The following is a 25,590-nucleotide window of genomic DNA, read 5'->3' on the forward strand; positions in this document are numbered from 1 at the left end:
GGCGTCCTGAGGAAAGTGTTGGGGCGTCCTGAGGAGGGTGTTGAGGCGTCCTGAGGAGGGTGTTGGGGCGTCCTGAGGAGGGTGTTGGGGCGTCCTGAGGAAGGTGTTGGGGCGTCCTGAGGAAGGTGTTGGGGCGTCATCCTGAATGTGATGCCACACATGACTAATATGTCCGCTGCTTCACAACAAGTCGCCCCATTATTGTTTGTCTCTCGGAGTTTTCACAAGTATAACACAGATTATGAAATCATCACCCAGCGCGTTTGGCCATATTGTGTCTGAAGTGCTCCCAGCGTGACCTCAATCACTAATGAAAGGGGGAGCCTCTGGCGCAGACGTGCGTAATTCAAGTGAGAGCCTCTTCAGTCGCTTCTTTATTGAGATGTCTGGGATGTGAATGGACCTCTTATTAAAAACACAATTTCCTCCCTATTGTCAAGTGCAGCTCGAGATATTCAGCTGCGGATCCTGAGAAAGGAAAAGTCCATCTCTGGCAATGAGACAGGATCAACTTCCCCTCCCCCTCATCAAGCACTTACCCCGTTCTCCATAACTTAAGTTCTTTTGTGTTGTGCTAATAAAAGCAAATGATTAAAACAAGTCGCTGGATCTGTTCCTGGAGAAGAATCTACACGGGGGAAATCCCATATACATGCTGTACGTACTGGAAATCCCATATACATGCTGTACGTACGGGAAATCCCATATACATGCTGTACGTACGGGAAATCCCATATGCATGCTCTCTGTACTGGAAATCCCATATACATTCTGTATGTACGGAAAATACCATATGCATGCTGTATGTACGGGAAATCCCATACACATGCTGTATGTATGGGAAATCCCATATGCATGCTGTATGTACGAGAAATCCCATACACATGCTGTACGTACGGGAAATCCCATATACATGCTGTATGTACGGGAAATCCCATATGCATGCTGTATGTACGGGAAATCCCAAATGCATGCTGTATGTACGGGAAATCCCATATACATGCTGTAAGTACGGGAACTCCCATATACATGCTGTACGTACGGGAACTCCCATATACATGCTGTACGTACGGGAACTCCCATATACATGCTGTATGTACGGGAAATCCCATATACATGCTGTACGTACGGGAAATCCCATATACATGCTCTATGTACGGGAAATCCCATATACATGCTGTACGTACGGGAACTCCCATATACATGTTGTATGTACGGGAAATCCCATATACATTCTGAATGTACGGGAAATCCCATATACATGCTGTATGTACGGGAAATCCCATATACATGCTGTATGTACGGGAAATCCCATATACATGCTGTACGTACGGGAACTCCCATATACATTCTCTATGTACGGGAAATCCCATATGCATGCTGTATGTACGGGAAATCCCATATACATGCTGTATGTGCGGGAAATCCCATATACATGCTCTATGTATGGGAAATCCCATATACATGCTGTATGTACAGGAAATCCCATATACATGCTGTATGTACGGGAAACACCATATACATGCTGTATGTATGGGAAATCCCATATACATGCTGTATGTACGGGAAATCCCATATACATGCTGTATGTACGGGAAATCCCATATACATGCTGTACGTACGGGAAATCCCATATGCATGCTGTACGTACGGGAACTCCCATATACATGCTGTATGTACGGGAAATCCCATATACATTCTGTATGTACGGGAAATCCCATATACATGCTGTATGTGCGGGAAATCCCATATACATGCTGTACGTACGGGAAATCCCATATACATGCTGTACGTACGGGAAATCCCATATACATGCTGTACGTACGCGAAATCCCATATGCATGCTGTACGTACGGGAAATCCCATATACATGCTGTACGTACGGGAAATCCCATATACATGCTGTACGTACGGGAAATCCCATATACATGCTGTACGTACGGGAAATCCCATATACATGCTGTACGTACGGGAAATCCCATATACATGCTGTACGTACGGGAACTCCCATATACATGTTGTATGTACGGGAAATCCCATATACATGCTGTACGTACGGGAACTCCCATATACATGTTGTATGTACGGGAACTCCCATATACATTCTGAATGTACGGGAAATCCCATATACATGCTGTATGTACGGGAAATCCCATATACATGCTGTACGTACGGGAACTCCCATATACATGTTGTATGTACGGGAAATCCCATATAAATGCTGTACGTACGGGAACTCCCATATACATGCTCTATGTACGGGAAATCCCATATACATTCTGAATGTACGGGAAATCCCATATGCATGCTGTATGTACGGGAAATCCCATATACATGCTGTACGTACGGTTAATCCCATTTACATGCTGTACGTATGGGAACTCCCATATACATGCTCGATGTACGGGAAATCCCATATACATGCTGTATGTACGGGAAATCCCATATACATGCTGTATGTACGGGAAATCCCATATACATTCTGTATGTACGGGAAATCCCATATACATGCTGTATGTACAGGAAATTCCATATACATGCTGTATGTACGGGAAATCCCATATACATTCTGTATGTAAGTGACCCAGCAGATGCCGGGGGGGGGGGGGGGTCTAGTAATATTATAGCAGTAACATTACATAAGTACCAGAGTCATAGAGGGAGATTTATCAATATTGTCGGCCACGCTGGCAGGAACTGCGCCAAATTTATCACAAAAGCGCACGCCATTAATAACTTTCTGAAACAGATAATAAATGTGGTGCACGCCCTGTACGCCACTTATTTCTACCAGAATTCTGGCGCATTTCGCCTACTTCAGGTCACTCCTCTCTCTTGAATTTCCTCTTTGACTGTAAATGCGCAGCATCGGACAATGACCCGGACGATTGCCCTGGACTGAAATTCTAGAGCAGGAGAGTGAAATATATGAACAGGAATATGTATACATGTTCTGTTCTGATGTCATCAGTTATAAGTGGTGAGGTATGATGTCATGAATCGCAGTCGGTGACATATCATGTCAACATCAGGACCCAAAGATCGTAAGTCATAATGATATCACTGTGATGCCATGACTTACAGCTGGTGAACTATGATGTCATTATTTATATACAGTCAGTTGTGATGTCATCATTTCTATTTGATTGGCTGTAGTGTCATCACTTTTACCAGGCACTGCTGATGTTTGAATATTTGATGTTTCCTAATTTCTAGCTAGTGATTTGTGACATCACGATCTGTAGGGGCAGCCTGTGCGCTGCTATGTAATATAGGCTGCCGTGAGCTCTGGTGACATCATTAGCTATAGGTCAGTTTGAACTAACATAATCTTTACTAGTACGTTGTGTTTTTGCCACACACACACATATACTGTATATATGAGGTATGACGTCATCAACTATATAAGCCGCCGATGTAATGTCATCTTATACTTTCAAAGCTGTGTGCGAGTTACTCTATGATGTCCCCAGGTATATAGGCTGCTTGTGATTTGTGTTGTCATCACCTATATAGGTTACTAATGCAATGTTTTCTTCAGCTGTATATGCTACTGGTGAATTATGGTTTGATATTATTCCCATATATAGACTGCTGGTCGGTTGTGAGATCATCACCTATTTAGACTGCTGGTCATTTGTGATGCCTTTATCTATATAGGCGGCTGAGTTGTGATCTTATCACCTATATAGGATGTTGATATGATGTTATCTTTATAGGATACTTGTGAGTTACTGTTTGATGTTATCACCTATATGGAGGGCTGGTGTGTTGTGATGACATCACCTTTCTTGGCTGTTGGTTAGTTGTGATGTCATCTATATAGGCTGCTGGTGAATGATGATGTCATCAACTATGTAAGATGCTGTTGGGTTCTTGTTATCACCTTTATGATGATTTGTGATGTCATTGCTGCATACTCATTGCTCTTGGCTTCGCCTACATGAAGTTTCTGGCCTCCGAATGTTTCTAGAAGGTCTTTAATAATGTAAATAATAGTTTTTTATAGATGATCTGCCCGGGGTCCCTGTTCTCAGGGTCTTGTTAGTCTCCACCGGTTGTGCACCTTCCACATAAGTGAGGTCTTTCCCAGCGCCCGTAAGCCTCCTCTTCTTCCCGCGGGTCTCAGGCTGGAGTATGGGATGATTTAATTAAATTTGTACATGTTTCTCAGCAAAGTATCATTAAGCAGGATTTTCAGAGCACCATTCAAAATCGTTGCTAAGTTTCTTAATCCCCAGAGGTCCGACCTTCAGTGAGGTGTGTGTGATGAAGCGTATCCCACCAACGTGAGGGGCACTTGCAGGGGTATGCGGTTACCCAGTAAGGCAGGGCACTCACCCATCTGTGTCATGTATTCTTTCACTGCTCTCAATGAACTGCGCTGCGCGCACCGTGTTCTCAAGAATGGCAGATTTGTTCCCACTTTTTTTTACTTACCGGACAATTCACGGGCCGACGAGGGGGGCTCAAGGCTTTTTATATTTGTGGGGTGAAATCTGAAACAGCTGAACATAGACCAGGACTGTGTGCCCAAGCGTTCATATAAGGAGGAGTGCAAGGTTCTCCTAATGTCATCCCCCCCACCCCCCCCCCCGCAATGAAAAAATCAATGATATACATTATTGCGCAGAAGCCATGGGCCCATGTGAGAAATAATGACCAGAAGAGTCTACAATAATGAGCAGCGGACATTGGGATTACTCGGTGGGTCTTTGTATTGCTCTAGTTTATTGCCGGGCACATTTATATGGAATTCGGCTCATAGGTCGTTCTAGGTTTCTTGAAGTCCTTGTCTTGGTTCTCCTGCAGACCTGGGCAGTCTCATGGTGGAGCGATGGGCAGTCTCATGGTGGAGCGATGGGCAGTCTCATGGTGGAGCGATGGGCAGTCTCATGGTGGAGCGATGGGCAGTCTCATGGTGGAGCGATGGGCAGTCTCATGGTGGAGCGATGGGCAGTCTCATGGTGGAGCGATGGGCAGTCTCATGGTGGAGAGATGGGCAGTCTCACGGTTGGAGCGATGGGCAGTCTCACGGTGGAGCGATGGGCAGTCTCACGGTGGAGAGAGGGCAGTCTCACGGTGGAGAGATGGGCAGTCTCACGGTGGAGAGATGGGCAGTCTCGCGGTGGAGAGATGGGCAGTCTCGCGGTGGAGAGATGGGCAGTCTCGCGGTGGAGAGATGGGCAGTCTCGCGGTGGAGCGATGGGCAGTCTCGCGGTGGAGAGATGGGCAGTCTCGCGGTGGAGAGATGGGCAGTCTCGCGGTGGAGAGATGGGCAGTCTCGCGGTGGAGAGATGGGCAGTCTCGCGGTGGAGAGATTGGGCAGTCTCGCGGTGGAGAGATGGGCAGTCTCGCGGTGGAGAGATGGGCAGTCTCGCGGTGGAGAGATGGGCAGTCTCGCGGTGGAGAGATGGGCAGTCTCGCGGTGGAGAGATGGGCAGTCTCACGGTGGAGAGATGGGCAGTCTCACGGTGGAGAGATGGGCAGTCTCACGGTGAGAGATGGGCAGTCTCACGGTGGAGAGATGGGCAGTCTCACGGTGGAGAGATGGGCAGTCTCACGGTGGAGAGATGGGCAGTCTCACGGTGGAGAGATGGGCAGTCTCACGGTGGAGAGATGGGCAGTCTCACGGTGGAGAGATGGGCAGTCTCACGGTGGAGAGATGGGCAGTCTCACGGTGGAGAGATGGGAAGTCTCACGGTGGAGAGATGGGAAGTCTCACGGTGGAGAGATGGGAAGTCTCACGGTGGAGAGATGGGCAGTCTCACGGTGGAGAGATGGGCAGTCTCACGGTGGAGAGAAGGGCAGTCTCACGGTGGGGAGTAGGGCAGTCTCACGGTGGGGAGTAGGGCAGTCTCACGGTGGGGAGTAGGGCAGTCTCACGGTGGGGAGTAGGGCAGTCTCACGGTGGGGAGTAGGGCAGTCTCACGGTGGGGAGTAGGGCAGTCTCACGGTGGGGAGTAGGGCAGTCTCACGGTGGGGAGTAGGGCAGTCTCACGGTGGGGAGTAGGGCAGTCTCACGGTGGAGAGTAGGCAGTCTCACGGTGGAGAGTAGGGCAGTCTCACGGTGGAGAGTAGGGCAGTCTCTAGGTGGAGAGTAGGGCAGTCTCTAGGTGGAGAGTAGGGCAGTCTCTAGGTGGAGAGTAGGGCAGTCTCTAGGTGGAGAGTAGGGCAGTCTCTAGGTGGAGAGTAGGGCAGTCTCTAGGTGGAGAGTAGGGCAGTCTCTAGGTGGAGAGTAGGGCAGTCTCTAGGTGGAGAGTAGGGCAGTCTCTAGGTGGAGAGTAGGGCAGTCTCTAGGTGGAGAGTAGGGCAGTCTCTAGGTGGAGAGTAGGGCAGTCTCTAGGTGGAGAGTAGGGCAGTCTCTAGGTGGAGAGTAGGGCAGTCTCTAGGTGGAGAGTAGGGCAGTCTCTAGGTGGAGAGTAGGGCAGTCTCTAGGTGGAGAGTAGGGCAGTCTCACGGTGGAGAGTAGGGCAGTCTCACGGTGGAGAGTAGGCAGTCTCACGGTGGAGAGTAGGGCAGTCTCACGGTGGAGAGTAGGGCAGTCTCACGGTGGGGTGATGGGCAGTATCACGGTGGGGTGATGGGCCTCTGGTGCACATCCCCTGGTGGGTTTGATCCGTCTCACCCACCAGCACCAGCGCTAGGTTCCACGATCAAATGTGCAGAGAAATGTTTTTTATTCCAACATTCGACGTTTTGGCTTCCATTAAGCCTTTCTCAATCTAATAGAAGCTGGAACATTTCATGTCGGGATAAAAAATATTTAGACAGACGTTTAATCGTAGACCCGAGGGCTGTCGCCAAACACTATATGGAGTCACCTGCTCCTTAGTCTGAAGCTTCTCTTGGGCCGCCTCCGTGACGTTAAGATATGAGCCCTGTGGGGTTTGGGGTGTAACTATAGGGGGTGCCTTGGGTTGCTGAGTGCCAAGAGAGGGTCAACAAGACCCTTTTCCTTGGCCAGGGTACATAAATACTAAGAGAGTGGGCAGCAAACTGAGCCTCTGTCCAGGGTGAAGGAAACTTTCTTTGATTGACCACAGAGTTTCTTGCCCTCATGCTTAACCTTTTCTTCCAAAAGTCTTAGAAAATACTTCTAGGAAATCCCTCCTGCTGCAACATTTCTGCCTCGGATTTATCTTACAAGGGGCATGAGCAAAATAGCTCTTCTCCAGAAGAAGAAAACCGTCTCTTTAGTGACACCTATAAGTTACTACCCATCTAATCAGTGTCCGGCTCTTATAAATGACCAGACACCTCCATCTGTAGACAACACTGTTTTGGACTCGCTGCTCCTCGTCAGCACAGAGTAGGGTTCTGGGTGGCTGAGTGAGATACCTTTTGAAGCAGCTCTTGGAATGGACCGATTTTGCTTGTGGAGATCGGGCTGGTAGGGAGCATTGCCCTTAAGACGCCCAGATGGACCATTGCAAGGAGAATCACTACCTTCCAAGCGCTTACATGGGGTGAAGCTGCACAGGAGCCCAGTAGGTGAAGGGGCCCATTGCCACCTTAAAAGCTTCTCCCACTTTCTATTAGAGGGTATGTAGGGACTGATAATGATTTTATGTTACTGGTGGATGGCTATAGATATAAGGGCCGCTCGGTGACGCTATATCATATACGGTTCTTGCCCAGGGCTCCTCCGTGTCCGCCCGGGATCTTACTGAAGCTTCTGCCTTGTTGCTCTACTCACTCTTCCCATCCTGCTTTCTATAACCACATACGAGAACATTGTATAATAATTTTTTACATTTACAATTTTGAAATCTATCACTTGACTCTACTGATGGAGAAGAGATAAGAAAATGTAAAGTGCAAACATCACATCACATATGACCCCCATGGTGTGCTGGAGTGTGACATCATATATGACCCCCATGGTGTGCTGGAGTGTGACATCATATATGACCCCCGTGGTGCGCTGGAGTGTGACATCATATATGACCCCCGTGGTGCGCTGGAGTGTTACATCATATATGACCCCCATGGTGCGCTGGAGTGTGACATCATATATGACCCCCATGGTGCGCTGGAGTGTGACATCATATATGACCCCCGTGGTGCGCTGGAGTGTGACATCATATATGACCCCCGTGGTGCGCTGGGAGTGTTACATCATATATGACCCCCATGGTGCGCTGGAGTGTGACATCATATATGACCCCCATGGTGTGCTGGAGTGTGACATCACATATGACCCCCGTGGTGCGCTGGAGTGTGACATCATATATGACCCCCATGGTGCGCTGGAGTGTTACATCATATATGACCCCCATGGTGTGCTGGAGTGTGACATCATATATGACCCCCGTGGTGCGCTGGAGTGTGACATCATATATGACCCCCATGGTGCGCTGGAGTGTGACATCATATATGGACCCCCATGGTGCGCTGGAGTGTGACATCATATATGACCCCCATGGTGCGCTGGAGTGTGACATCATATATGACCTCCATGGTGCGCTGGAGTGTGACATCATATATGACCCCCGTGGTGCGCTGGAGTGTGACATCATATATGACCCCCGTGGTGCGCTGGAGTGTGACATCATATATGACCCCAATGGTGCGCTGGAGTGTGACATCATATTATGACCCCCATGGTGCGCTGGAGTGTGACATCATATATGACCCCCATGGTGCGCTGGAGTGTGACATCATATATGACCCATGGTGCTGGATTATATTGCAGCTGGTGTCTGGTTTTCTTGCCTGCCGCCTCGGATGAGGAGACGCATGTATGGATTTATTTCATTTTTGATTTGCACTACTTGTTTGGCCCTTTAGGGGGTGTCATTTTGGCTGCTGGTTCCATTTGTAAATGTCCTGACTTTAGATTGAAGCAGACCTCCTGCATCTTAAGAAGGCTTTTCCTTGCTGACACTAATTGTCTTGAAAATTTATGACATTGCATTGGACAAAGTTAATCACTGTAAATCCTTTGATTATTTATCTTGTACTGATCATATACTCCACTTACCTGCAGAGCACAATCCAGGGCCCCAGGGTAACACAACCACCTCTGCTGCTGGGGGCCCCTCGGATGGTCTGGCCTTAATATTAATTGTGTAGCAGTACTATGTAGACATTGTATAGCACTGTTATAACTTTGTGTATCGAGCGGTTATTTGAGAACTGTATGGTGGTATTATATGAGTTTGTGTATGGTGGTATTATATGAGCTGTGTATAGTGGTATTATATGAGCAGTGTATGGTGGTATTATATGAGCACTGTATGGTGGTATTATATGAGCTGTGTATGGTGGTATTATATGAGCTGTGTATGGTGGTATTATATGAGCTGTGTATGCTGGTATTATATGAGCTGTGTATGCTGGTATTATATGAGCAGTGTATGGTGGTATTATGAGCTGTGTATGGTGGTATTATATGAGCTGTGTATGGTGGTATTATATGAGCTGTGTATGGTGGTATTATATGAGCACTGTATGGTGGTAGTATATGAGCTCTGTATAGTGGTATTATATGAGCTGTGTATGGTGGTATTATATGAGCTCTGTATGGTGGTATTATATGACCTGTGTATGGTGATATATATGAGCTGTGTATGGTGGTATTATATGAGCAGTGTATGGTGGTATTATATGAGAAGTGTATGGTGGTATTATATGAGCTCTGTGTGGTGGTATTATATGAGCTGTGTATGGTGGTATATGAGCAGTGTATGGTGGTATTATATGAGCTGTGTATGGTGGTATTATATGAGCTGTGTATGGTGGTATTATATGAGCAGTGTATGGTGGTTATATATGAGCAGTGTATGGTGGTATTATGTGAGCTGTGTATGGTGGTATTATATGAGCTGTGTATGGTGGTATTATATGAGCTGTGTATGGTGGTATTATATGAGCTGTGTATGGTGATATATGAGCTGTGTATGGTGGTATTATATGAGCAGTGTATGGTGGTATTATATGAGCTGTGTATGGTGGTAGTATATGAGCTGTGTATGGTGGTATTATATGAGCTGGTATGGTGGTATTATATGAGCTGTGTATGGTGGTATTATATGAGCGGTGTATGGTGGTATTATATGAGCTGTGTATGGTGGTATTATATGAGCGGTGTATGGTGGTATTATATGAGCTGTGTATGGTGGTATTATATGAGCTGTGTATGGTGGTATTATATGAGCTGTGTATGATGGTATTATATGAGCTCCGTATGGTGGTATTATATGAGCTGTGTATGGTGATATATGAGCTGTGTATGGTGGTATTATATGAGCAGTGTATGGTGGTATTATATGAGCTGTGTATGGTGGTAGTATATGAGCTGTGTATGGTGGTATTATATGAGCTGTGTATGGTGGTATTATATGAGCGGTGTATGGTGGTATTATATGAGCTGTGTATGGTGGTATTATATGAGCGGTGTATGGTGGTATTATATGAGCTGTGTATGGTGGTATTATATGAGCTGTGTATGGTGGTATTATATGAGCTGTGTATGATGGTATTATATGAGCTCCGTATGGTGGTATTATATGAGCTGTGTATGCTGGTATTATATGAGCAGTGTATGGTGGTATTATGAGCTGTGTATGGTGGTATTATATGAGCTGTGTATGGTGGTATTATATGAGCTGTGTATGGTGGTATTATATGAGCAGTGTATGGTGGTATTATATGAGCAGTGTATGGTGGCATTATATGAGCTGTGTATGGTGGTATTATATGAGCAGTGTATGTTGGTATTATATGAGCTGTGTACGGTGGTATTATGAGCTGTGTACGGTGGTATTATATGAGCAGTGTACGGTGGTGGTATATGAGCTGTGTATGGTGGTATTATATGAGCACTGTATGGTGGTATTATATGAGCTGTGTATGGTGGTATTATATGAGCAGTGTATGGTGGTATTATATGAGCGGTGTATGGTGGTATTATATGAGCTGTGTATGCTGGTATTATATGAGCTGTGTATGCTGGTATTATATGAGCAGTGTATGGTGGTATTATGAGCTGTGTATGGTGGTATTATATGAGCTGTGTATGGTGGTATTATATGAGCTGTGTATGGTGGTATTATATGAGCACTGTATGGTGGTAGTATATGAGCTCTGTATAGTGGTATTATATGAGCTGTGTATGGTGGTATTATATGAGCTCTGTATGGTGGTATTATATGACCTGTGTATGGTGATATTATATGAGCTGTGTATGGTGGTATTATATGAGCAGTGTATGGTGGTATTATATGAGAAGTGTATGGTGGTATTATATGAGCTCTGTGTGGTGGTATTATATGAGCTGTGTATGGTGGTATATGAGCAGTGTATGGTGGTATTATATGAGCTGTGTATGGTGGTATTATATGAGCTGTGTATGGTGGTATTATATGAGCAGTGTATGGTGGTATTATATGAGCAGTGTATGGTGGTATTATGTGAGCTGTGTATGGTGGTATTATATGAGCTGTGTATGGTGGTATTATATGAGCTGTGTATGGTGGTATTATATGAGCTGTGTATGGTGATATATGAGCTGTGTATGGTGGTATTATATGAGCAGTGTATGGTGGTATTATATGAGCTGTGTATGGTGGTAGTATATGAGCTGTGTATGGTGGTATTATATGAGCTGTGTATGGTGGTATTATATGAGCTGTGTATGGTGGTATTATATGAGCTGTGTATGGTGGTATTATATGAGCGGTGTATGGTGGTATTATATGAGCTGTGTATGGTGGTATTATATGAGCGGTGTATGGTGGTATTATATGAGCTGTGTATGGTGGTATTATATGAGCTGTGTATGGTGGTATTATATGAGCTGTGTATGATGGTATTATATGAGCTCCGTATGGTGGTATTATATGAGCTGTGTATGCTGGTATTATATGAGCAGTGTATGGTGGTATTATGAGCTGTGTATGGTGGTATTATATGAGCTGTGTATGGTGGTATTATATGAGCTGTGTATGGTGGTATTATATGAGCAGTGTATGGTGGTATTATATGAGCAGTGTATGGTGGCATTATATGAGCTGTGTATGGTGGTATTATATGAGCAGTGTATGTTGGTATTATATGAGCTGTGTACGGTGGTATTATGAGCTGTGTACGGTGGTATTATATGAGCTGTGTACGGTGGTATTATATGAGCTGTGTATGGTAATATTATATGAGCGGTGTATGGTGGTATTATATGAGCAGTGTATGGTGATATTATATGAGCAGTGTATGGTGGTAGTATATGAGCTCTGTATGGTGGTATTATATGAGCTGTGTATGGTGGTATTATATGAGCAGTGTATGGTGGTATTATATGAGCTCTGTATGGTGGTATTATATGAGCTGTGCATGGTGGTATATGAGCTGTGTATGGTGGTATTATATGAGCTGTGTATGGTGGTATTATATGAGCTGTGTATGGTGGTATTATATGAGCACTGTATGGTGGTAGTATATGAGCTCTGTATAGTGGTATTATATGAGCTGTGTATGGTGGTATTATATGAGCTCTGTATGGTGGTATTATATGACCTGTGTATGGTGATATTATATGAGCTGTGTATGGTGGTATTATATGAGCAGTGTATGGTGGTATTATATGAGAAATGTATGGTGGTATTATATGAGCTCTGTGTGGTGGTATTATATGAGCTGTGTATGGTGGTATATGAGCAGTGTATGGTGGTATTATATGAGCTGTGTATGGTGGTATTATATGAGCGTGTATGGTGGTATTATATGAGCAGTGTATGGTAGTATTATATGAGCTGTGTATGGTGGTATTATATGAGCTGTGTATGGTGGTATTATATGAGCAGTGTATGGTAGTATTATATGAGCTGTGTATGGTGGTATTATATGAGCTGTGTATGGTGGTATTATATGAGCTGTGTATGGTGGTATTATATGAGCTGTGTATGGTGGCATTATATGAGCAGTGTATGTTGGTATTATATGAGCTGTGTATGGTATTATATGAGCTGTGTACGGTGGTATTATATGAGCTGTGTATAGTGGTATTATATGAGCTGTGTATGGTGGTATTATATGAGCTGTGTATGGTGGTATTATATGAGCTGTGTACGATGATATTATATGAGCTGTGTACGGTGGTATTATATGAGCTGTGTACGGTGGTATTATATGAGCTCTGTACGGTGGTATTATATGAGCTCTGTATGGTGGTATTATATGAGCTGTGTATGGTGGTATATGAGCTGTGTATGGTGGTATTATATGAGCAGTGTATGTTGGTATTATATGAGCTGTGTATGGTATTATGAGCTGTGTACGGTGGTATTATATGAGCTGTGTATGGTGGTATTATATGAGCAGTGTATGGTGGTATTATATGAGCAGTGTATGGTGGTAGTATATGAGCTGTGTATGGTGGTTGTATATGAGCTGTGTATGGTGGTATTATATGAGCTGTGTATGGGGATATTATATGAGCTGTGTATAGTGGTATTATATGAGCTGTGTATGGTGATATATGAGCTGTGTATGGTGGTATTATATGAGCTGTGTATGGTGGTATTATATGAGCTGTGTATGGTGGTATTATATGAGCTGTGTATTGGGATATTATATGAGCTGTGTATAGTGGTATTATATGAGCTGTGTATGGTGGTATTATATGAGCTCTGTGTTGTGGTGTTATATGAGCTGTGTATGGTGGTATTATATGAGCTGTGTATGGTGGTATTATATGAGCTGTGTATGGTGGTTGTGTATGAGCTGTGTATGGTGGTATTATATGAGCTGTGTATGGTGGTATTATATGAGCTGTGTATGGTGGTATTATATGAGCTGTGTTTGGTGGTATTATATGAGCTGTGTATGGTGGTATTATATGAGCTCTGTATGGTGGTATTATATGAGCTGTGTATAGTGGTATTATATGAGCAGTGTATGGTGGTATATGAGCTGTGTATGTTGGTATTATATGAGCAGTGTATGGTGGTATTATATGAGCTGTGTATGGTGGTATTATATGAGCAGTGTATGGTGGTATTATATGAGCAGTGTATGGTGGTATTATATGAGCTGTGTATGGTGGTATTATATGAGCAGTGTATGGTGGTATTATATGAGAAGTGTATGGTGGTATTATATGAGCTGTGTGTGGTGGTATTATATGAGCTGTGTATGGTGGTATTAGATGAGCTGTGTATGATGGTATTATATGAGCGGTGTATGGTGGTATTATATGAGTGGTGTATGGTGGTATTATATGAGCAGTGTATGGTGGTATTATATGAGCAGTGTATGGTGGTATTATATGAGCAGTGTATGGTGGTATTATATGAGCAGTGTATGGTGGTATTATATGAGCAGTGTATGGTGATATTATATGAGCTGTGTATGGTGGTATTATATGAGCTGTGTATGGTGGTATTATATGAGCTGTGTATGGTAATATTATATGAACTGTGTATGGTGGTATTATATGAGCTGTGTATGGTGGTATTATATGAGCAGTGTATGGTGGTATTATATGAGCTGTGTATGGTGGTATTATATGAGCTGTGTATGGTGGTATTATATGAGCTGTGTATGGTGGTATTATATGAGCTGTGTATGGTGGTATTATATGAGCTGTGTATGGTGGTATTATATGAGCAGTGTATGGTGGTATTATATGAGCTGTGTATGATGGTATTATATGAGCTGTGTGTGGTGGTATTATATGAGCTGTGTATGGTGGTATTATATGAGCTGTGTATGGTGGTATTATATGAGCACTGTATGGTGGTATTATATGAGCTGTGTATGATGGTATTATATGAGCTGTGTGTGGTGGTATTATTTGAGCTGTGTGTGGTGGTATTATATGAGCTGTGTATGGTGGTATTATATGAGCTGTGTATGGTGGTATTATATGAGCAGTGTATGGTGGTATTATATGAGCAGTGTATGGTAGTATTATATGAGCTGTGTATGGTGGTATTATATGAGCTGTATATGGTGGTATTATATGAGCTGTGTATGGTGGTATTATATGAGCAGTGTATGGTGGTATTATATGATCTGTGTATGGTGGTATTATATGAGCACTGTATGGTGGTATAATATGAGCTGTGTATGGTGGTATTATATGAGCACTGTATGGTGGTATTATATGAGCTGTGTATGGTGGTATTATATGAGCTGTCTATGGTGGTATTATTTGGTCACTGTATGGTGGTATTATTTGGTCACTGTATGGTGGTATTATTTGGTCACTGTATGGTGGTATTATTTGGTTACTGTATGGTGGAATTTTGTCACTGTATGGTGGTATTTGGTTACTATATGGTGGCATTATTTGAGTAGTGTATGGTGGTATTTACTTTGTACTGTATAATATTTTTGCAGTGTATGTTGGTGACGGCATTTATTTAGGCAAATTGTTACAGTTAGGTAGTTTATGGTATGATTATTTGTACACAGTATGGCCGTACACCACACAGTATCGCACAGGGCAGCATTTATCGTAAGGTCAGCCGTGGGCAGCACTGAGCTGACAAACGGCTTGTACAAGCTTACAGAATGAGCTACACCATAAGGTGTCTGTACAGGCCCTGAACAAGCAGGAAGTAGTAGCAGTAAAATTTGAGATCTTGGAGTTTGAGAGCTGACTTGAAACTAAAATAAGAATGAAGCCTTGTAATTAACGGGAGTATATATATCTCTCTCTCAAGCAAGAGCCACAACCTGTCTTCCCTGTATGATGTCATGGTGTTTGAGGAGCAGCGTCGCTGCCCTACCTGGTGACCGTATCCTATAAATTAGCTCTTTGTGTAAGCATCCATTACCGTTGCGTTGCTACCGTGTGAGATTGGAGTGTGTTTGTCAAGGTCTCCGCTGTCACTGACATGAGGTGTGATTGTTGGCCCTGATCGCTGATACACACAGTATTTTTTTTAAATGATCTGTATAACGTCAAATTTGGCAAAATCCCAGCTGGGGCTGTATGCCCGAGCGCAATTCTGACCGCTTCACGCAGGATTCTCACAGCTAAGTAATAAAGTAGCTGTCAATAAATATTTATTCACCTTTTCCTTGGTCTTTCAAGCGCGACTAAAGACATACATGCCTGAGAGCTTGTCTATTCTAGGCCGAAGACCCCAGGTGGCCAAAAACGTCAGTCTCAAACTTTAACATGCATTTCCCCATTAAATGTAAAATAAAAACAAAACCTTAAATAAATATTAACCGTTGATGTCATCTTCTGTAAAACTGTCGAAAAAGAAAGTTGTTTTATAAGAAAAAAAAATGTCCCATACTAGTCGCCAAGCTCTAATACTTAACAAAAAATGCCCAAATTACGTATAACACCATATGACACCTTAATTAAGACCAAAATAGAATGCTCATATAATACTGCCATACACCGCTCATATAATACCACCATACACAGCTCATATAATACCACTATACAGAGCTCATATAATACCACCATACACCGCTCATATAATACCACCATACACCGCTCATATAATACCACCATACACTGCTCATATAATACCACCATACACAGCTCATATAATACCACCATACACTGCTCATATAATACCACCATACACAGCTCATATAATACCATCATACACAGCTCATATAATACCACCATACACAGCTCATATAATACCACCATACACTGCTCACATAATATCATCATACACTGCTCATATAATACCACCATACACCGCTCATATAATACCACCATACACAGCTCATATAATACCACTATACACAGCTCATATACCACCATACACAGCTCATATACCACCATACACAGCTCATATACCACCATACACTGCTCATATAATACCACCATACACTGCTCATATACCACCATACACAGCTCAAATACTACCACCATACACAGCTCATATAATACCACCATACACAGCTCATATAATACCACCATACACAGCTCATATACCACCATACACAGCTCATATACCACCATACACAGCTCATATACCACCATACACTGCTCACATAATACTGCCATACACAGCTCATATAATACCACCAAACAGCGCTCATATAATACCACCATACACAGCTCATATAATACCACCATACACAGCTCACATAATACCACCATACACAGCTCATATAATACCACCATACACAGCTCATATAATACCACCATACACTGCTCATATAATACCACCATACACAGCTCCTATAATACCACCATACACTGCTCATATAATACCACCATACACAACTCATATAATACCACCATACACAGCTCATATAATATCACTATACACAGCTCATATAATACCACCATACAAAGCTCATATAATACCACCATACACAGCTCATATAATACCACCATACACAGCTCATATAATACCACCATACACTGCTCATATAATACCACCATACACCGCTCATATAATACCACCATACACAGCTCATATAATACCACTATACACAGCTCATATACCACCATACACAGCTCATATACCACCATACACAGCTCATATACCACCATACACTGCTCATATAATACCACCATACACTGCTCATATACCACCATACACAGCTCAAATACTACCACCATACACAGCTCACATAATACCACCATACACAGCTCATATAATACCACCATACACAGCTCATATACCACCATACACAGCTCATATACCACCATACACAGCTCATATACCACCATACACTGCTCACATAATACTGCCATACACAGCTCATATAATACCACCAAACAGCGCTCATATAATACCACCATACACAGCTCATATAATACCACCATACACAGCTCATATAATACCACCATACAGTGCTCAAATAATACTACCAAACACAGCACATATAATACCACCATACACTGCTCATATAATACCACCATACACAGCTCATATAATACCACCATACACTGCTCATATAATACCACCATACACAGCTCATATAATACCACCATACACTGCTCACATAATACCACCATACACAGCTCATATAATACCACCGTACACTGCTCATATAATACCACCATACAGTGCTCATATAACACCACCATACACTGCTCATATAATACCACCATACACAGCTCATATAATACCACCATACACAGCTCATATAATACCACCATACAGTGCTCATATAATACCACCATACACAGCTCAAATAATACCACCATACACAGCTCATATAATACCACCATACACAACTCATATAATACCACCATACACTGCTCACATAATACCACCATACACAGCTCATATAATACCACCGTACACTGCTCATATAATACCACCATACAGTGCTCATATAACACCACCATACACTGCTCATATAATACCACCATACACAGCTCATATAATACCACCATACACAGCTCATATAATACCACCATACAGAGCTCATATAATACCACTATACACAGCTCACATAATACCACCATACACAGCTCATATAATAACACCATACACAGCTCATATAATACCACCATACACAGCTCATATAATACCACCATACACAGCTCATATAATACCGCCATACACCTCATATAATACCACCATACACAGCTCATATAATACCACCAAACAGCGCTCATATAATACCACCATACACAGCTCATATAATACCACCATACACAGCTCATATAATACCACCATACACAGCTCATATAATACCACCATATACAGCTCATATAATACCACCATACAGTGCTCATATAATACCACCATACACAGCTCATATAATACCACCATACACAGCTCATATAATATCACCATACACAGCTCATATACCACCATACACAGCTCATATACCACCATACACAGCTCATATACCACCATACACAGCTCATATACCACCATACACAGCTCATATACCACCATACACAGCTCATATACCACCATACACAGCTCATATACCACCATACACAGCTCATATACCACCATACACTGCTCATATAATACCACCATACACAGCTCATATACTACCACCATACACAGCTCATATAATACCACCATACACAGCTCATATACCACCATACACTGCTCACATAATACCAACATACACAGCTCATATAATACCGCCATACATAGCTCATATAATACCACCATACACAGATCATATAATACCACCATACACAGATCATATAATACCACCATACACAGATCATATAATACCAACATACACAGCTCATATAATACCGCCATACACAGCTCATATAATACCGCCATACATAGCTCATATAATACCACCATACACAGCTCATATAATACCATCATACAGCTCATATAATACCACCATACAGTGCTCATATAATACCAGCATAGACAGCTCATATACCACCATACACAGCTCATATAATACCACCATACACTGCTCATATAATACCATCATACAGTGCTCATATAATACCAGCATACACAGCTCATATAATACCATCATACAGAGATCATATAATACCACCATACAGTGCTCATATAATACCACCATATACAGCTCATATAATACCACCATACACTGCTCACATAATACTGCCATACACAGCTCATATAATACCACCATACACAGCTCATATAATACCACCATACACAGCTCATATAATAACACCATACACAGCTCATATAATACCACCATACACTGCTCACATAATACTGCCATACAGTACCTAAATAATGCTATAGTTTAGTGGAAATTACCCATCAGGCTATGCGTTGAGGACTGGGTGGTGAAGGCCATAAGTGATGGAAGCCCCAGGGGCATTTGCTCTTTGGTCAATTATTTAATCTGTTTCCCTCCGATTCTCTGCGCCGTCTGTGACTTCTTCTGCTAAGTAATGGCCCGAACACGTTCAGGTCAATGGTTTGCATACTACGTGCTGAAACATTATTTATTGGTGGATGTCGTCACCATTCCCTCTGTTAATAGGTGTCACAAACTGACAAAGTTGGCAATGTTTGCAGTGTCGGAGTGTGTAGGGACTTAGCCCTTTGATAATGCCCTATTGTAAATTTATTCATACTTTTCCAGGAAGAACAACAGAGGATTGGCACAATATGAAGTTCTAAAAAAAGATTCTCTAGAATTGTGATATTATGGGGAATATGAGTGTTTACTAAAAATAGACATGTCAGTAGACTCAATAGGTCCTCTGGACGCCGCTTATCTCCTTCATTGCCAACCTGTTCTGTAGCACAGTGGCCCAGTAGGTACAAGGAGCCCACAACCAGCCCAGAGGAAGCGTGGAGGGGACTGGAGGGATGAATTATGGGGCTCACAATCACTGTGGGATTGTTACAGAGACATATGGGGTGATCTATGATATGACAGGAGAGTAGGGGTCCACATGTTCTTGTACGGGGGTCCTCTGCTGTCTGCGTCCTCTTCTGCTTCACACATTGTCTATTGTAGTTGAGTTAACTATTCAGGAGCAGAACACGGACCTTGGTAAATATGTTGACCACTGCGGTGTGCGAAACTTTTTGATTTAGTTGGACCCTCCTTGGTTTTCCAGTTGTCACCGGCACAGGGCCGTCTTTTATTGGACTTTAAGGAGAACTCCACTTAAAATGTTTGACTCTTCACTTTCATGGCGCCACTTGAGAGCTGCAACACATTGATGTGTGTCCGACCGATGATGTGAAAAGGTTAATCAAGGTGGATTTTTTTTCTTTTTCCCCGTGTTTTACGTTCGCAGACAATGATCTGGGAACGGGGGGGGGGGGGGGGGCAGGTGAATTAAAACCAGAGATCTGGGACGTCGACAACTTTCCATGAAGTCACAAATTCCAGGAAACTGTTATTGGTTAACTCAGCAGCTCGATCTGTCAGTTCTCGTTTACTTCATGTCAGGAATAATGACACGTTACAATGATATAATCCATGGAGTCCTCCGAGAAAAGACGGAGAAGTGACAACCCAGCGCTGTAATTATAGGAGGCCGGAGCTGTTGTCACGCAGAGTTCCAGAAACAGATGTAACTGAGAGGCCGCTGAATAGTACGAGAGGGCCACTCACTTCACTTGTGAAGCTGTCACTTACACCCCTTCATTTTCAACCCCGCGGCGACATCTTCCGGTAAACGTACGGGGCTGGATGCTAGTGATTTGTGCCCGGTTCCATACATGTACAGCACTGTTATCTCTGGGGCACCACGGTTGTGCCCACGTGATCACCCTCCTGAGGGGAAGCTGTGATTGACAGTGTCCACCCTATGGCAAAGGCCGAGATCGGAGAAAACTCAGATCCCAGACGCTTAACCCTTGTAAATCTGCGATCAGTAGGAAACGCGGCATCAGAAAGAGGGAGGGAGTCTTTTCTCAAGCAGGTCGTCCGCCTCGGTGATGTTCAGGCTGATGGTATTAAGGGACAGCCCTGGGCCTGACATAAGTCCCCAGTGGTGTCCTGTGTGATCCCCAAAAAAAAATGTCAATAAAGTTTAATGAAATATTTTTTTGTTTAAAAAAAGCATGCGAAAATAATGAATAAATACAATTTATAAAAAAAAGTTTTAATTCAATTTAAATTATAAAACATAATTTTTTTTATATATTCTATATCCCTTGAATCGGTTCAACCTGTAAAATACATTCAAAAATAATTAAAAGTGTTTGAGGAAAAATGGAAAAAAAAAAACATGTAAATGAACAAAATACAAAACCTAACACCGCAAAATCAGCGAAAAAAATAAAAAAGTTACGGCTCCCAGAATGCAGTGTGACAAAAAAAACAAAAATCAGCTGTACCCTTAATGGGTTAATATATGACGGATTATATGTTTTCAGTGTTTAACTGGTTTCTCTAATTCTAGGTGATAAAAGCCGGAGTGAAGACCACGTGTAAATGCCACGGAGTGTCCGGATCTTGCACAGTCCGCACTTGTTGGAGACAACTCTCTCCTTTTCATGAAATTGGGAAGCAATTGAAGCAAAAATATGAGACTTCGCTCAAAATAGGAAGCACCACCAACGAAGCTACGGGAGAAGGGGACATTTCTCCACCCAAAAAACCCGTGCCCGGTCACACTGACCAAATCCCCAGGACTACAGACCTCATTTACATTGACGACTCACCAAACTTTTGCCTAACGAGCAAGTATTCTCCCGGAACATTCGGGAGGAGATGTTACAAAGACAAAAACTGCGAAAGCATTTGCTGCGGTCGTGGACATAATACCCAAAGCAAAGTGGTGACGAGGCCTTGCCAGTGTCAGGTCCGCTGGTGCTGCTACGTGGAGTGCAAGCAGTGTACCCAGAGAGAGGAGGTGTACACCTGTAAAGACTAGCTGCTCTTGTAGGCCATGGATTTTTTTTCGACATCATGGTAACACATGGAAACACACAGGGTCTGATTGACGTTGGATGGGGAGCTCTATCATGACGTAAGCACTTTGTAGGGTTCGGAATGACCCAACTGTGTGGTCGTTGTTGTTGTCGATGTTCTGACTTTGTGATGGGTAAGGTGGCGGGGGTCATGGGTGACGACGGAGCACCTTACAGGACATTCCAATGCCGTCTGTTCACACGGTCATCATCTCATGATTCTTTCTGTTCTCTCCACCCTCTGTGAACATTTAGGCTCTCACATGGTTGGTGACCAGGTCTGATGGAGCTCCTGATCCTTGACTGGAGACAAACCTAAGACAAGTCCATGAAATAAGATGACCTGAGTGAGAAGGGAACCGTTCTATTATGCCGTTTAGCTTGTGTTGCTTTTAATTTTGTTTTTGCCCCTTCACTTGATTAAGAAATAACACCACCGTGTCCTGCGCTCCACCACAATGGGCTGCGTTGTAGGACACTTGTGTCTTAGTCAACTTTTTGGTCTAGACCCAATGCTGCAAACCAGAAGTGACGTTCGAATGCGATCCGTTCCATCATTGACGGGTGAAGATCTGCATAGCTCAATGGTAGGGGGTCTCTAGACTACGGCATTGAGAAAACCCACGTGCCTTTTTTTTTAGCACTATCACTGTCTTAAAACCACTAGAAAAAGTTTATTTTTCATTGTATAAATATATAAATATATAGACTTCTATCTTACTTTTTTTTTTTTCCTTGATTAAAACGAACCCTGTGGAGATTTACCTAAACAGATCTGGTGACCTACGTAAGTCAGGATGATACCTACGCCCTCCCCTCCCCCGTGTCCAGATGACATTGTAATGTAATATTGGCTAAAAGCAAGTTCTTCCTTTGGTTTAATCCGGAGAGTGCCTAGAATCTCCCTCTTCTTATGACTTCATTCCACTTACTGTAATACTCGGAGCAATAAAATCTTAGATACTGTATTAGGCTCTAAAACCACTATATTAAGGACTACGGTGCATTCATGGGATGTGCCAGCTACACAAATCTTGGAGTATCGTTTGCCAAACCACACAAGACAGGAGCTTCCCGTGCCTTTGCTAAGCTGTGAAGTAGACAGATATTTTATATTAACGAGACCAGCTTAATGAATGTTGCTTGAAAAACGTTTTTGTAATAATGACAAAGCTACTCGGGTACATCCTAAATATAGACCAATCCTATATATAATATAATTTAGGGGTTCAGCCTCTCCACTAGGCGCGCTTTAGTCTACGTCCTGCCAACAAAACTGCTAGTAGTGAATAGCAGACCACGACTCAATGCCAGAGAATAGCAGCGCAGATCATTTATGTGACGGACATTATTCTCATGTAGGACAATTTCGTTTTTGACCTCAAGAGCATTTGGTATCGATATTTTGAAGTAGTTCCATATTAGTGTACGGGGCACCCCAGGACCACATCATGGGACTTTATAATATGTCAGCTTTACATTACCATCCTATAGTCTAATGGCTCGCTGTTTCTCAAACAACTTGGTCAATGTTGCTCAGACGAGTCGGTCAGTTTTGCTTAGGTGACTTGGTCAGTATTGCACACATGATCTGATAAATGTCGCTCAGGTGACTTGGTCAATATTGTTCATAGGGAATGGTCAATGTTTCTTTTGATGGGATGGTCAATGTTTCTCAGATAAGATGGTCAATGTTTCTCCGGTGCTTTGGACAGTGTTGCTCAGGTGTCTTGGTCAATGTTGCTTAGACAAGAAGGTCAATGTTGCTCAGATGAGAATATCAATGTTGCTCAGGCGTCTTGTTCAACGTTGCAGATGAGTTGGTCAGTGTTTCTCCGGTGACTTGGTCAATGTTGCTCATATGAGAATATCAATGTTGTAGATGAATTGGTCAGTGTTTCGCCGGTGACTTGGTCAATGTTGCTCAGATGAAATGGTCAATGTTGCTCAGATGAGTTGGTCAGTGTTACGGAGAAGACTTGGTCAATGTTGCTCAGATGAGTTGGTCAATGTTTCTCTGGTGACTTGGTCAATGTTCCTCAGATGAAATGGTCAATGTTGCTCATGTGAGTTGGTCAGTGTTTCTCCGGTGACTTGGTCAATGTCGCTCAGATGAGTTGGTCAATGTTGCTCAGATGAGTTGGTCAATGTTTCTCCGGTGACTTGGTCAATGTTGCTCAGATGAAATGGTCAATGTTGCTCAGGTGAGTTGATCAGTGTTACGGAGAAGACTTGGTCAGTGTTATGGAGAAGTCTTGGTCAATGTTGCTCAGATGAGTTGGTCAGTGTTTCTCTGGTGACTTGATCAATATTGCTCAGTCAAGTTTGTTAATTCTGCTCAAGCGAGCTGGTCAGTGTGGAACAGATAAACTAGTTACTCTTGCAGAGGCATCTTCAGAGTAGTCATCTATGTTCTTACTTACTCCGTTGTACAGAATGACGGGGGTGGGTAACCAATAAGGCCGGACAAGTTGGAGAGTAAATTGGACAAAAAATAGCAACAGTCATTAGAACCTAAATGTTCTGAAATACACAGAGCAACGAGCCCATCAATCCTGATTATACTTGTGACGTTATCTACCAATGTGCCTCTAGATCTGTCATCATTATCAACTATCATGTTTGTTTTTCAACTATAGAGAGTTGTTCTCTGAGAACTTATTATCCATAGTGAGTGCAGTCATTTATAAAATGCTTCTTTTTAAGTTTACATCGAAATACGGAAATATTCCCCACCAAGACGAATGGCAACCATCGCTGCCCACACTACGAGAGCAAAGCCTCCCCCTAATCTTGTTAAAACCTGCACAATAAGTTATCTTTAAAAATAGTGCCGGCTTCTCACTACCAAACACGTGGACTCCACAGCATTGACCAAATTTATACCTAAAAAAAATTAATAAAATAAAAATGATATAAATATATAGCAATTATCTGCTCATTAAAGAATTGAACTGTATTCAGTGTGAATATACTTATATTATATTATATATAAGAACTTATTTATTCTAAAGCATTTTGAAGGACCTTACTATGGTTTCAATGTGGTATTACGTCCAGTTATTAAGTCACAGTCGTGCTTTTATAATCCTTTCCTTTTTTTTTCAATAGAGATATTTTTGAGTAGACACAGATTTTGTGCCTTTAGTACGAAAGAAATGCGTGGCGGTGGCTGAATCGGATACACTAAGCTTGCACATCGGTTTTTTTTGGTTTTTTTATCAACATATTTTCAATATTCCCAGGAAATGCAAAAAAACACACAAAAAAACCCCCAGCATGTTAGTGCAGGAGAGGATGAATGAACTACTGA

The 25,590-nt window shown here is 42.8% G+C and overlaps 1 protein-coding gene across 1 annotated transcript in view; it reads left to right on the plus strand.

The window, feature by feature from the left end:
- WNT9A (Wnt family member 9A) overlaps positions 1-25,188 on the plus strand; it is a 147,804-nt gene extending 122,616 nt beyond the window's left edge. The window contains exon 4 of the mRNA XM_075827920.1: positions 21,767-25,188. Coding sequence (XP_075684035.1) covers positions 21,767-22,240 — 474 coding nt within the window. The 3' untranslated portion in view covers positions 22,241-25,188. The remainder of the gene's footprint in view (positions 1-21,766) is intronic.
- The last annotated feature ends 402 nt before the right edge of the window (positions 25,189-25,590 follow it).

Source organism: Rhinoderma darwinii, chromosome 5, assembly GCF_050947455.1.
Source record: "Rhinoderma darwinii isolate aRhiDar2 chromosome 5, aRhiDar2.hap1, whole genome shotgun sequence".
Classification (NCBI taxonomy): Eukaryota; Metazoa; Chordata; class Amphibia; order Anura; family Rhinodermatidae; genus Rhinoderma; species Rhinoderma darwinii.